General features: G+C 35.6%; 1 protein-coding gene across 4 annotated transcripts in view; it reads right to left on the bottom strand.

Moving 5' to 3' along the window:
- The window catches only part of LOC150100243 (tyrosine-protein kinase Btk-like), a 152,945-nt gene that overhangs the window by 44,594 nt on the left and 93,382 nt on the right, over nt 1-14,969 (bottom strand). For all 4 annotated transcript variants that reach the window (XM_090402576.1, XM_090402573.1, XM_090402574.1 and 1 more), the window contains exon 11: nt 4,178-4,374. In XM_090402576.1, coding sequence (XP_090258702.1) covers nt 4,178-4,374 — 197 coding nt within the window. The remainder of the gene's footprint in view (nt 1-4,177; nt 4,375-14,969) is intronic.

The following is a 14,969-nucleotide window of genomic DNA, read 5'->3' as shown; positions in this document are numbered from 1 at the left end:
TGAAGCTACTAAGAGATAATTACCTGAATCTCAAGTTTGGGAATGCAAAATCTCGTAATAGAGGATTTGCATGTTATAGATATATGGAGAGAATTTGATAGACAAGAACTTAATTAGAAATTATATTCTTATTTAATCCTTCACCTAAATGTGACTTCTGCATTAATTCAACCTTGGCATCTTCTTGGGTCTGGTTCCCACTGATGAGACCTCAATAAAAAATAGAAACCAGTACCAGTCTGAGTGGTGACCCTTCCCATAATAATTCACAGTAATGGGCACATCCAAAAGGAAGTATGTTTTGCATAATGGGATATTAAGACAACTGATGTGAAGTCAACAGCAAGTATATACAAGTAGCCTAGACATGAAGATACTTCATGCAAAAAAAAACTTAAGTGTTTCAAACCTCAGACCTCCACTAAGTCTCCAACGTAATAATGGACAGTACTATCAGAAGGTCACACACATCTAAGCCAGTTTATCACATTTCTCAAAGACTATGTTAAAACATCTCTTCTCAGTCATCTATGACGAATCCTGTATAACCAACACATAATGCTAAATATGCATTTAATCGTGTACCTCAGTTGAGTCTGGTTTTGTATCAGTTCACAGTAGCAGAATTTTTTTTTTAACTAACTTTGTATCTAATTTTCTATCAATCAGAATATGAGACTTTTTAATTTTTCAAAAATTTAAAAATAAAATAGTAAATAATAAATTCAAAAAATGAGAACTTTATGTTAAAAAACGTTTAATTTTCTTGACCAAAAAGCTCTGGAAAGACTTAATGGGATTATATTGATCAAGTGCATATAATAAATAACTAAGTTACAGCCAACTAAGGCTGTTGGCATCCTCAGGGTACATAACTGATGTAAGGCACTAAAAAGTAAAGAACTGTTACAAACTATAATCAACCGATTCCAATTATATTAAACAAAGAACAGAGCGTACAATACATTCATAGAGCGTGGATGATATCACTTGTTATTTAGGAACGTTCTATAGTTGGCACTATAATTCAGTTCTGGAGAGTTGAAGGATCTGATAAGGGTCTTCCAGATCACGGGCAAGATTAGTCCTTGGTTCCTGTTAAGGTTTTGTATAGAGTGGGCAAGTGCATGGTGGAGATACGTGGACGATATCTTTATCGTTTGGAACCACACAAAAAAGGACCTTTTCGACTTTCTTAACAAAATCAACTCTCTACACCACACAATCAAATTCACTCTAGAACTTGAAAAAGATAACCAATTATCATTTCTGGACACTTTAATTAAGAAGCTTCCAAATGGTGGTATCAACCTCTCAGTTTACCGCAAACCTACCAACAGGACGTTATTTACATTTCACTTCCTGCCACCACATTTCTCAGAAACTTAGTATTGTACACATGTTGAAGAACCACGCCTCTCTCCTTATAACAGATCAACAAGACCTCCAGGAAGAACTATCCCTGATACCCACCAACCTTACCATGAATGGATTTCCTCAAAGACTCATCCACAAGGTACTTTTCTCTGAACCCCGACAAAGACAACAAGATGATGTACATTATATTTCTACCATCGTCATTCCATACTTAGGGACAGTTTCCAATAAGATTGCTAGACTCCTTAGACCACATAAAATAAGAGTGGCTTTAAACCCACAGAAACGATTAGACAATTCTTAAGATCTCCAAAAGATAGCCATCCTTTCTCCAAATATGCTGGAGTTTATAACATACCCTGCTCGTGTGGCTTGAATTACATCGGCCAAACTTCAAGGAGCCTTGAAATTAGGCAAAAAGAACACATAAGTGACGTCAATAATAACAGAAAAGAAAAATCGGGGTTAGCTTTTCATTTCTCAAGAACGAACCATACCATAGAGTGGGATAGAAGCACAATTCCTTACATGGAGGAGGACTTCTGCTCCCGAATTTTTAAGGAGGCCACAACAGTTACCCGCTGTATACAAAACATTAACAGGAACCAAGGACTAATCTTGCCCGTGATCTGGAAGACCCTTATCAGATCCTTCAACTCTCCAGAACTGAATTATAGTGCCTACTATAGAACGTTCCTAAATAACAAGTGATATCATCCATGCTCTATGAATGTATTGTATGCTCTGTTCTTTGTTTAATATAATTGGAATTGGCTGATTATAGTTTGTAACAGTTTTTTACTTTTTAGTGCCTTACATCAGTTATGTACCCTGAAGATGCCAACAGCTTTAGTTGGTGAAACTAATTGGTATAACTTAGTTGTTTATTATATGCACTTGATCAATATAATCCCATTAAAAGTCTTTCCAAGGAGAACTTTAGTTATGTCCTAAAAAATTTCACTGGGATGCAGATGCTTCTTTTGCCATAAATCCAGATTTTGAATAATCCTTGCTTACTAGAAAGTGATTTCTTGTTTTTGCACAGTTGAAGTCAAATTTTCTATAACATTCTTTGCTTAACAAAAAATTGCTCTTGTGCTTCTTGAGTTTTGGCTAATATTTTACCTTTATTCTACAACCAGCTCTCACAGAACAAGTTGAGAGTCTGACCAATAACCATTTGTACAATTTCAGAAAGTGTTCTTTAGGTTCTGGAATAACTTTTCCTAGTTTCAACTTTGAAAAATCAATGTTTTGTAAGCCAAGCCCTAATTAAACAAATTGTGTGCACTTTTTTTAGCTAGTAAGATATTGAATTGTTTGTTCAAGACAACTGCACTATTGAAAATATAAGATATACAGTGAACAGTTAGTATGTTTTAAAATGCATTATTAAAAAAAATTGATCAACCAGAATACCTATTCTGGTTGATCAATTATATGTAACAGTTTTGAAGTTATCAAAACATCTATATGTGTAATTAACTGTTAATAGACTTTTGTTGTGTAAAACTTCTCTGTACCAGTATCCCTGATGATGCAAGTCTTACAACTTACAAAACTTGTCGGATTTTAATTGCTTATTTTTATTACTAGAGACCACATTATTTACATAATAATGTGATCTCAATACCAAATACTACCCACAGAAATGTATTATTTTGTTTTATCATCATAACATTTAATTTTTTAAACCTACCAACACCTTCATTGAGTAAAATTTTTTTTTTGTGGCTGCTGCTTCTGCAGCTTATCCCACTTAAGTAGGGTCACTGTTTTTAACAAGTCTCCTCCACATCCTCCTATCTTGGGCTGTAACCACATCCAAGTTCTTCATCAAGTCCTCCTCCACTAGCTCCCTCCATCTCTTCTTTGGCCACCCATGCTTCCTCCTCTGCACATCCATCTGCGTGACCTTTCTTCCCACATACTCATCCTCCCTCCTCACCACATGACCAAACCATCTCAACCTTACCTCCTGTATCTTCACTCCTAAGTTTGTAACTTTCACCGTTCCCCTTATAGTAATTTCTCAGATGATCCTTTCTGGTCACACTGCACATCCACCTAAGCATTCTCATCTCTGCTACCTCCATCCTGCTAATGTTATTTTTCTTCAACCACAGTTTCCATTGCATATGTCATAGCTGGTCTCACTATTACTACTGTAGATTTTGCCTTTCATATTGATCAGCACCCTCTTATCGCATAGCACTCCAGCCATCTCTCTCTCTCTCTCTCCAGTTCCTCCATCCAGCTTGTATCCTGCACCCCACTTCCTTCTCAGCCTCTCCATCCTCTTTCACTGTTGAACTTAAGTATCTAAAATCCCTAAACTTCCTGATGACATTTCCTTCCAGCTCCGTCTCTCGACTGTCATCGACTTGCAACACACATACTCTGTCTTACTTCTGCTCAGCCTCATACCTCTCTCTCTCTTCCAGTACTTTCCTCCATCTTTCCAGTTCAGCTGCCACTTCTCTTGATTCTGCATGCAGCACAATGTCATCTGCATCCAACATTGTCCAAGGCACATCTTCTCTCACCTCCTCCATCACAATATTAAACAAAAATGGACTTAATGCAAATCAACTGTGACTTGAGTAAAAAAAATTTTTGTGGCTAGTAGGATTAAATTTGTATTTCAGGAGTCACACACACGTGTGTGTGTGCATATTCTTTATATATTGTAATGTATTTAAATTTAAAATGTCATATATTATGAGCTTTTGTAAACAGAAAACAACAAATGAAAGTAATAAAAAAATAAATTTAGATGCATTGCACAATAACTAACCATGGCTTAGTCCTGCAGTAGTAGGTGTAGTTCTTGCTTGACATGTAGGGGGCTGTTTTAATCTCGTGGCCAAACCTGCACTATTGTGTTTGTGATAATATATAAGTTCTTGTATAGTAGGAAAAATATGCTTCTCTGATAAATAATATCCACCTTCTTTCATTTTTATGTGATAATGTTTCACCTGAGGCTGTGGACTGGAAATAGAATAAAGTCTGTTTGTAGTTTATAAATTAGTATAGAAATAATGATTTTCAACACAAAAAAAAAAAAAAAAAATCAGTAGTTTCATGAAATGATTGAAAAAATTTAAGGAGAATTTCTACTTAGAGACAAGGAGATCCAATCTTGGATCAAATATATACAGTATATATTTGACTAAAACTACAATTTTTTTCAGCAAATATTAACATCACAAATCAAAATATATAACATATTTGAATACTAAAGATTGTACTTTGTGCATTATTTAAATGTCTGAATGTTATACAGTTATAGTCATAAATGAATCTGCAAAACATACCACACACACAAAAAAAACATTTTTTGTCATATTCTTGTCAATCAAAAGCAGTATTTGAAAGCTGATCAAAAATATCAATCAAGGAGTTTACTAGAGAAACTAATAATATCGAAGTGGCACCTGTATAGAATATACGATTATTGTTACATGGGGTTGTTGCAAGGAACAATCCCACGCATCCTAAAACATGGTCAATAAACAAGAAGTAATTAGCAATTTGCGTTGGTTTCAATCCTCCTGCTTTCAGGTAGTGTGAAATATCAAAGATGCAATATAATTTTAGGAAGTATAGACATGATAGGGTGGGAGGGGGGGGCATGCTGCTAATGATATCAAATGTCTTGAATCCACTTAGAGTTGAGACCTATGACTGCAATACTAATAACAATTTTTCATGTAGCAGTGAGTTTGAAGTTATTGAAGTCATCTGGTGTGAGGTGGAGTCTAACAATATTAAATACACAGTGGGTTGTTACAGACCTGTGGATTGGTTGCTGGTGATGAAGAAATGCATCAACAAATAAAAATGGGGTACTTGAATTAGATAGCTATGAAATCACATGAGAAGAATGAAACTGAATTTATTGAGCTGTTGCAAGACAACTTCCTCAAGAAGCATGTGACAGAAGGAACTTGAGGTAAAAGAGTGTTAGATCTGATTACAGTGTCAGGGGATGTTTCAGTTAAAGACAACCATTCTGCCTCTGACAGTGATCATGCAGTACTCACTTCAGAAGTGGCTAAGTTTATGAATGTTCCATTCAGAAAAGATTATATACTGAACTATAAAACAGGAAATTATGACCACCTGAGGGGTATGCTGGGTTCTGCGCCATGGTTATCGGATGGAAAGGATACTGACAGTGCATGGGAAGTGTTTAAAAAATACTTAAATGATGCGATATCAGAATGCGTCCCACGAGTTCGAAGAATAAATAGGGTAGGAGTAAAGTTGATATGTAATCTTATCAAGCAAGAGATTCATAAGAAAAGGTTGATGTAGAAGGAATGCTGTAGAAGATGTAGAAAGGCTGTGTGCATAAGGATGATGTCCGATATGAAAATTATAAGCGGCAAGTCAGAAGAGTCGCAAGTGTTGTACAGAAAGCTAAGTCTGAGTATGAAAAGAAACTGCCTCTGCAAGCTAAAGACAACCCCCAAAGCATTCTATTAATATGCTGCAAGCAAAAAGAAACAATGAATTTGAAAGAATAACTCTACTGAATGCAGGTGACTGATGCAGAAGTGACTGTTCAACTAATTAGCAGCCATTTTGCTAAAAGTTATCAACCTGGTATATGCAACATTGAACTCACTGCTACCTCTTCATTGGATGAGGAAATACTAGAGCTGTTACACAAACTGAATAAGAATTCTGCATTAGGAATTGATGGGATGTCAGCATGGATGCTAAAAGAGAGTTCAGCTGAACTGCCTATTCCCTTGACAATGCTATATAATTTTTTGAGTCTCAAAACAGAGAAGATTCTACAGGAATGCAGTGGGATTACTGTATGGTAATCCCACTGCACTAGGGTTGTGCAAAGACTGATGTATCCAATTATTGCCCAATCAGTATCTCAGGAGTAATGGTGAAGATTTTGGAAAAGTTGGTTAGGGCTAGCATTCAGAAATGAGTTGACAGAGAATCTCTACTTTGCAATGAACAGCATGGGTTTACTAAGGAAAGGTCATGTTTTAGCAACTTGCTCATAATAATGTTACTGCTGAGTTGCACAAGGAAAATGGATAAACCATGATACTTTTGGATTTTGCTAAGGCTTTTGACAGAATGCGGCATGAAATACTGTTGCATAAATTGGAGAATATGGGATTGATTATAAACTATTGGCATGGATAAGAGGATGGATGACTAACAGATATCAAAAAGTCGTATATGGGGGCATGAATCCGCAAGATTCAAAGTAACCAGTAGTGTGTCTCAAGGATCAAGTCCTTGCTCCATTATTATTCAATCTGTACATTAATGACATTGGGAAGGATTTGACATGTGACATACAGCTATTTGTTGATGATATAAATATAGATAGGGTAATCAGGAGTGCTGCTGATATGCAGTACTTGCAGAATGATTTGAATAGGCTGGAATTGTGGGCATGCAAAAATGGCTGTCATTTCAATGTTAATAAATGTAAACTCATGCACTTCGGTGTGATTAGATATCCAATGTTGCATTATATTGGTGGGATTATGCTTGAAGAAACTGATGAGGCTAAGGATCTTGGAGTTTTAGTAGATAGGAAGTTGAAGTTCTGGAGTCATGTAGCAAAGATTGCAAATACAACTCAAAAGATAACTGCAATGCTGAAATGAACTTTAACATGTAAATATAAAGAAGTTATTTTGCTTCTTTACAAGGCCTTGATAAGGACCTCACTTGGACTACTGCATGCAGGTCTGGTCCTCTGGTGATTCTGATACATTGGAAAGAGTGCACAAAGGAGAGTGTCAAAAATGATATTGGAATTATGGAATACAGAGTATGAAGACAGATTGAGAATTTGTAGGCTGCAGACACTAGCAAACAGGAGAAAGATGGGTGATATTATTGAGACTTAAACTTCTGAAAGAGTAGATGGAATTTTCCATTTTATGGAGGATGAGGAAAGGATGCGAGAACATCCATGGAAGTTGAGAATGACTGCCATCAAGAGGGAGGGGGTCTAAATTTTTCTGATAGAGAAGTGCATGACTGGAGTGGATTGCCATTGGATGTTGCGTGTGCAAGCAGCGTGAATGAATTCAAGAGCAAGTATGATAGCATGTAATATGTGGCCTCTCTTGATGAGTCCCTGACTCCCTGGAGGTCTCTCATAATAATAATAAACCTGTATAATTGTTCCACAGCCAAAAGATACTATCTTGAGTGTTTTCTATTCTTATAGAAACTATCATACTACCTAATATTGTAACACAATTTAGTTACATTACAAATTGCAAGATTAGACAGACTCTTGCAGCATGTTTATATGAGTTCATCTAAAGCAGTATTTCTCAAAACTAGATAACATCTTTCATTCTGAAGGATGTCACATTTTAGAACATCTTATGTTTCATGCAAATGTTTAATAAACATTCAAACAAAAATAAATTTATTTATTCAAAAGTAGCAGTTGCAACTTTTGAATTGTTCCCATGGCCCTCGAGTTGCAACTCGAGGGCCATGGGGTCTTTTCATTTCTGGCCTTACAACTATGCCCTCTCTATAAGCCTTACTATAATTCTTCTATAATCTACTCTTCTCCCCCTTCAATATACCCTATTCCTCCTATGGGTTTAAATTCGGAAGAAGACTAGTTCAGAAGCCTAAAGGTAGCAGCCCTACCACTGAACTATTCCATCATCAGGCTAGTCCCCTGACATGGAGAACATAATTCTACTAGTAAGCTGACAGAAAAAGATAATTGGATTGAATCTATGGGAAATGACCCCTGGAATGGAAAAGGTAAAACAAAAATGGAAACGACAAAATATAATACACATAGCAAACTGGAATGCAAGAGGAATAGCATATAAAGAAATAGAATTAGACCAATTATTAAATGAAAGAAATTTTAAAATAGCAGTAATCACTGAAACAAAAAAGAAATTAAAAGGAACCATGAGAACTGAAAATTTTAATGTGATATACAGTGGAGTCGACAGAGACCAAAGAGCACAAGCAGGAGTCATGATTTGGATTCATAACTCCCTTTCAAAACAGTTAAAACATTATAAACTATGGAATGAAAGAATAATAGAAGCTAGAATAAAAATAGATAGAGGCTATTTAACAATAATTGGTTTATATGCCCCAGAAGAGGGAAGATAACAGGATAATATTGATTTTTATAATCAGCTACAAAACATATATAATAAAATAAATAAAAATGATTACATAATTTTAGCAGGAGACTTAAATGCAAGAATTGGAAACACGAAAATTAATAATAATATAGAAATACATGGAGAACATACTCTAAACAGGAATGGTAAAAAATTGATTGACTTTGTAGTTTATAATAACCTAAAAATAATGAATTCCTTCTATAAACATAAAGACATAAATATACTTGGGCAGCAAGAGGATGGAAATCAATATTAGATTACTTTATATTAAATGAAAAGACATCAAAATTTTCACTAGATGTTAGAGTTCACAGAGGATATGAAATAAGCAGTGACCACTTCCTTGTTAAAATAAAATTAAGATTACCACCTAAATGGCTACAAGTAACAAGAACAGAAAGAAAAATTGAAACATTTGTTTATAAAACTAGACTACTGAATGACACACAAATGTACAATAGCTATATGAACAAAGAATTAACCAATATCTAGATAAAATAAAACAAAATAAAGAAATAGAAATAGAATGGCTTAAAACTAGACTACAGATGAAATCTACCTTAGGAATCTGTTGAGGAGTTATTGCATAGGCATAGTTGAAACCTTTGTTGAGAATATCAATTTCAGGTTTCTTTAAGATGTGATTTGAGAAATTAAGAATAACTTGGTTGTCTGGTAGAGAAGGTTTAGACTCATTGTGGTATAAAGGTAGATTATACCACCCACAATGAGTTAATCTGGGTCTGTCTGCTTTTGTTAAATTCTTTGGTGAAACTGGTATTAATCATTTTATCTAAGACTTGCCAAATTTCCTCATCTAAAGAGTTGGAGAGATCCATGAACAGTTCATAACATTGTGAGTCAATTTGACTAAGCAAAAATCATGTGTGATGTAACCTTTCACGAATGAGTAACATCGATGTCTTGAAATAAATATTTTTAGCTTGTCTAGTATTGAAAAGAAGTTTAAGAAGTAAGAACTTAGGAATTATGCAGTTATCTCAGTAACGTTTTAGCACTTGAAACCCAGAGAACTGAGAATCCATATATTGAAACACTAAAACATATTTACAATAATGCAACTTCTGTAATTAAATTATATAAAAACAATGAAAAGTTCCCAATACAAAAAGGCATCCGGCAAGGAGACATCATATCTCCCATATTATTTACAGCTGCACTACAGGTTTAGAAGCCTTGATTGGGAAACAAAAGGAATAAACATAAATGGAGAAAGGCTGCATCATCTGAAATTTGCAGATGATATTGTCCTAATAGCAGATAATCTTGAAGATCTGGAAGAAAGGCTAAATCAGTTAAATGAAGCCTCCAGAGAAACTGGATTAAAAATAAATACAGAAAAAACAAAAATAATGATGAATAAATACATAAACCATAGAACAATCAAAGTTGAAAACCATGAAATAGAACAAGTTACTTCATATGTATATTTGGGCCAATTGTTATCCTTTGAGGAGTGCCAAAGAAAAGAGACTGAACGAAGAATTCACCTTTGATGGATGGCTTATGGGAAAATGAGAGACATATTCAAAAGTGAAATCCCTATGAGTCTAAAAAGGAAAGCTTTCGACCATGCATACTTCCTGTCCTAACATATGGAGGAGAAACATAGACTTTAACAGAAGCCCTAAACAAAAAGCTGAGAACAACACAACATCGCATGGAAAGAAGTATGCTAAAAATAACATTAAGAGATACGAAGACAAATATGTGGATAAGATCTCAAACAGGTGTCATGGATATTGTAAAATACATTAAACAGGCTAAGTGAAGATAGGCTGGCCATATTGCCAGATGCAGTGATGGGAGATGGACTAGAAAAACAACAGAGTGGAGACCAATGGATGGAGCAAGACAAAGAGGAAGACCCAAAAGAAGGTGGAGAGATGAACTGGAACAAATTGCAGGAGTGAGATGGATGGGAGAGGCAGAAAACAGAGTGATCTGGAAAATCATGGGGAAAGACCTTCATCCAGCAGTGGACAGAACCAGAAGGTTGAAGAAGACTCTTACTTCAGTTCTTTCATCATCATCAAATTCCAGCCATGTACAGGATATGATAGTACTACATGAAAAATTTACATCATTACTAACTTCCTATCTACAATTTTCTTCCAAATCAGTCTGTTACTTGTCAAGACTCCAACATTATTAGATCTTATATTTCTATCGTATAAGGCACTTTGTACACTTCGTTTTCCTACCAACCTGGCAGAGAACACTTGTTTTGCTAATCTTTCCTCACTCATTCTATTTAAGTGACCATACCACCTGAGATTAGCTCTGCTAACACATTCCTGGATGCTGACAATGTCAAGTTCTTTCCTAATATCCTTGTTTTTAATATGATATTGCCATTGATGCCATCTGTTCACGCCTCTAATCTTTCTCAGGACTCTCATATCTGCGATCTCTAGTCTTTGATCAAGAGTTTTACTTCTGACCCAGCTCTCAGATTCATGAGTTAAAACTGGTTTGAACACTGTCTTGTATACAGCTAATTTAGTGTTCCGACTAATTTCTCTCTTATACCAAATGAATTTATTCAAACTTCCTACATACCAGCTTTGTTGATTCTGTTGTCTATTTCCATATTTAATTTACCATCTTCACTAAAAATCGTGCCTAAGTAGCTGAAATGTTTTACTTGTTCCACAAGTTCTCCGTTCACAACGCAGTTGACATTTTCAGCAATTCTGCCTATTTTCATTGTCTTTTCTTTTTATTGTTGACCTTCATACCATAATCTATTACAACAGTTATTCGATTTAGTCAGGGAATCTTGCAGATTTGTAGCGGATTTATTTAGAAGTATAACATCGTCTGCATAAAGCAAAGAGCTGACGTTAACAGCTCCAATTTCAATATCATGTTTAATACCACTTTCCTTCATAATGTGATCCATATAGATAATGAATAACATAGGGGGGATAATGTATATCCTTGTCTCACACCAGATTTAACATTAAACCATCTTCCTGTACTTCCTTCAATTCTAACTACTGATTTACATCCCAAATAAAGACTAAGTATTGCTTGATATAATGCCCCATTAACACCATACAACTGTAGCATTTGGAATAGCTTCTCTCTTGGAACCTTGTCATATGCCTTTTCCAGATTAACAAAACTTAAATACAGATATCAAAATTGGAGATGTTAATGTCAGCTCTTTGCTTTATGCGGATGATGTTATACTTCTAAATAAATCCGCTACAAGTCTGCAAGATTCTCTGACTAAATTGAATAGCTGTTGTAATAGATATGGTATGAAGGTCAGCAATAAAAAGACAAAGACAATGAAAATAGGCAGAATCATTGAAAATGTCAACTGTGTTGTGAATAGAGACCCTGTGGAACAAGTAAAACATTTCAGCTATTTAGGCACGATTTTTACTGAAGATGGTAAATTAAATATAGAAATAGACAACAGAATCAGCAAAGCTGGTATGGTGGGAAGTCAATTGAATAAATTCATATGGAATAAGAGAGAAATTAGTCGGAACACTATATTAGCTGTATACAAGACAGTGATCAAACCAGTTTTAACTTATGGATCTGAGAGCTGGGTCAGAAGTAAAATACTTGACCAAAGACTAGAGACCACAGATATGAGAGTCCTGAGAAAGATTATAGGTGTGAACAGATGGCATCAATGGCAATATCATATTAAAAACGAGGATATTAGGAAAGGACTTGACATTGTCAGCATCCAGGAATTCGTTAGTAGAGCTAATCTCAGGTGGTATATGGTCACTTAAACAGAATGGGCGAGGAAAGATTAGCAAAACAAGTGTTCTCTGCCAGGTTGGCAGAAAAATAACCCAGAGGAAGACCAAGATATAGGTGGATTGATACGGTGCAAAGTGCTTTAGACGATAGAAATATAAGATCTGATAATACTGGAGTCTTGACAAGTAACAGACTGATTTGGAGGAAAATTGTAGATAGGAAATTAATAATGATGTAATTTTTTTCATGTAGTACTATCATATCCTGTACACCCCCTTGAGGATACATGGCAGGAATTTGATGATGATGATGAATACAGATCTTTGTTATATTCCCATGATTTCTCAACTTTGTCGTAAAGTGAAGATCTGATCCTGACAGCCTCTATTTGGCCTGAATCCAGCTTGTTCTTCACCAAGCTTTTCTTCTCAACCATTTCTCAAGTGTACTTGCATAAATCTTACCAGGAACATCAGTAGGGAAATGCCTCTGTAATTCTCACATTGAGTTTCATTTCCCTTTTTATATATGGGTACTATGAGAGCTCTACTTCAATCATCTTGAATTCATCCCTCTGTCCAGACCCTCTGAATTATGCAGTGCAGCCACTGTAAGACATATCTCCATACTTTAGCATTTCTAGTCGAATATCATCTATTCCTCCTGCTTTCCACATTTCAGGCTTTTGATGGCTTTTTCTACTTCAAATATCGATATGTATTCCTGACTGCATCCCTGTTGAGTGTTTTTTTTACCAGTGTGCTATCACTGACTGTTTCATTTAGCAATTTTTTGAAGTAATTACTCCATACTTCAAGGATATATATTTCTCCTGTTATCATGTCACCTTTATCATCTCTAATTCTTTTTATGGCACTCTTTCCTCCATTTCTGAGCTTCTTCAACAACCTCCAGAACATCTTACCAGAATATCTTTGTTTAGCTAGTTTACACATTGTTTAGCTTTCTTACAACTGTCTCTGTATTCTCTAAGAGCACAAGCTGACTTATTTGCCAGGAACTTTTGATATCCTTCCTTTATTGCCTCCTTAACTTCCTGTGTCCAAAATGGAGTTCTGATATTTCTATCCTTCCAGACAACCTCACCACATGTCCTCTCTGGCTGAATCAAACAGTGTTTTCTTCAGGACTTACCACTGAATCTCCAAGGTTTGGTTGCTGTTCTCAAACTCTTTCATTTTTTCTTCAATAATCTTTGTGTATTTTAGTCTATAGTTCACATCTTAGAGCTGCTCAACTTTTATTCGCTTTAAAACTTTCTTACATCTTATTCTTTTCAATATGAAATTAGATTTTATCTTGCTCAATACTAAATAGTCATCACTTCCAATTTCAAATCCTCTGTAAACTCTGGTGTCCTGCACCAGGCAAGAAAACATCACTATTGACAATAACATAGTCAATGACACTGTTCTTATTCCTTGCCTCTTCTCTCCATGTGAATTTGTGCACATTTTTATGTTGGAACATGGTGTTAGTAATAACCAGTGTCCATGTCCTGAGCAGAAATCCAACAGGTATTTGCCATTTGTATTAGCTTTGCTCTTTTCTCCAAAATTTCCCAAAATATTTTTTGTATTCTGCTATTTAGATCCCCAACAAGGACCAACTTTTCCTTTTTCATTGTGTCAGTTGCTCTCTCTAAAAGCCTCAAAAAATTCCTCCACTTGCTACCTTAGTAGAACCTTCTGTGGGACCATAGGCACAAATAAGTCTCATTGTCCAGTTCCCCACATCACTCTACTTGAAACTGCCTGCCATTCAAGAAGATTAACCTCGTATTTAGTGTTGAATACTATGGCTACTCCTTTTCCTTGATTGTTATTGCATGAATATTACATTTTGTATTTATTGCTCAGAAAGATCTCGCCAGTTTTTTTTTTTTTTTTTTTTGTTTTTGTTTCAGTCACTCCTATTATGTCGATCTGGTACTTATTGAATTCCTCAGCTAGCTCCATTTCTTCACCATTCAGGCTTCTTATGTTAATAGTACCAATCTTGAACTCTGGTGATGTTGAGTTGGGGTATATTTTAGGATTTGTTCTAGTAGTTGCCTTTTCGCTGTTCATACTGGTTCCCTGGCGAAAACAACGGGGGGGGGGGGCTTTGTTTAACCAGGTAACGCCCCAGCCGGCATGAAATTCTGTCATGTTGTACCATCATTATATATTTTGGTTTAAACCAATAAGAATACAATTTGGTCGGCTAAATCCCAAATTGCTAGCCCATCCTTGTTCGTTCAGTATCCAGGTAGATACCTAACAGGGTGCATCACAAGAAGGTGAGGATTGGACATTGTGTCAGAAGCCAGGTTTGTTCTCCACATTCCTTTAAAGGCTATGTGGAGGTCTCCTATCAGTTATACAGTTTTGACTCGTAAGCACCCCCTCTTTCAAATATCTAATCTTCAAATAGCTAAAGTCCCATTTAACCAACCTTTGAATGGATTAGCATATCAACTGACTGCCTGTATAGTATAGTATAGTACTGTGTAAAGGAACCTTTGGTTAACCAAACCGTCAAATGGAGAAATGAGGCAGAATTATGCTTGTAGTAAGCTATTATGCTTGTCAATCGGATTGGCCAAATAGACATTCTCTGCTCTCTAGCCAACATAGCATGTGTTGGAATCTCAATGTGACATAG

Source organism: Typopeltis vanoorti, chromosome 13 (assembly GCF_054136105.1).
Source record: "Typopeltis vanoorti isolate ZY-2024b chromosome 13, IOZ_Tvanoo_1.0, whole genome shotgun sequence".
Taxonomy (NCBI): Eukaryota; Metazoa; Arthropoda; class Arachnida; order Uropygi; family Thelyphonidae; genus Typopeltis; species Typopeltis vanoorti.
Note: the sequence above shows the minus strand (reverse complement) of the source record. Positions and strands in the feature narration are given on the sequence as shown.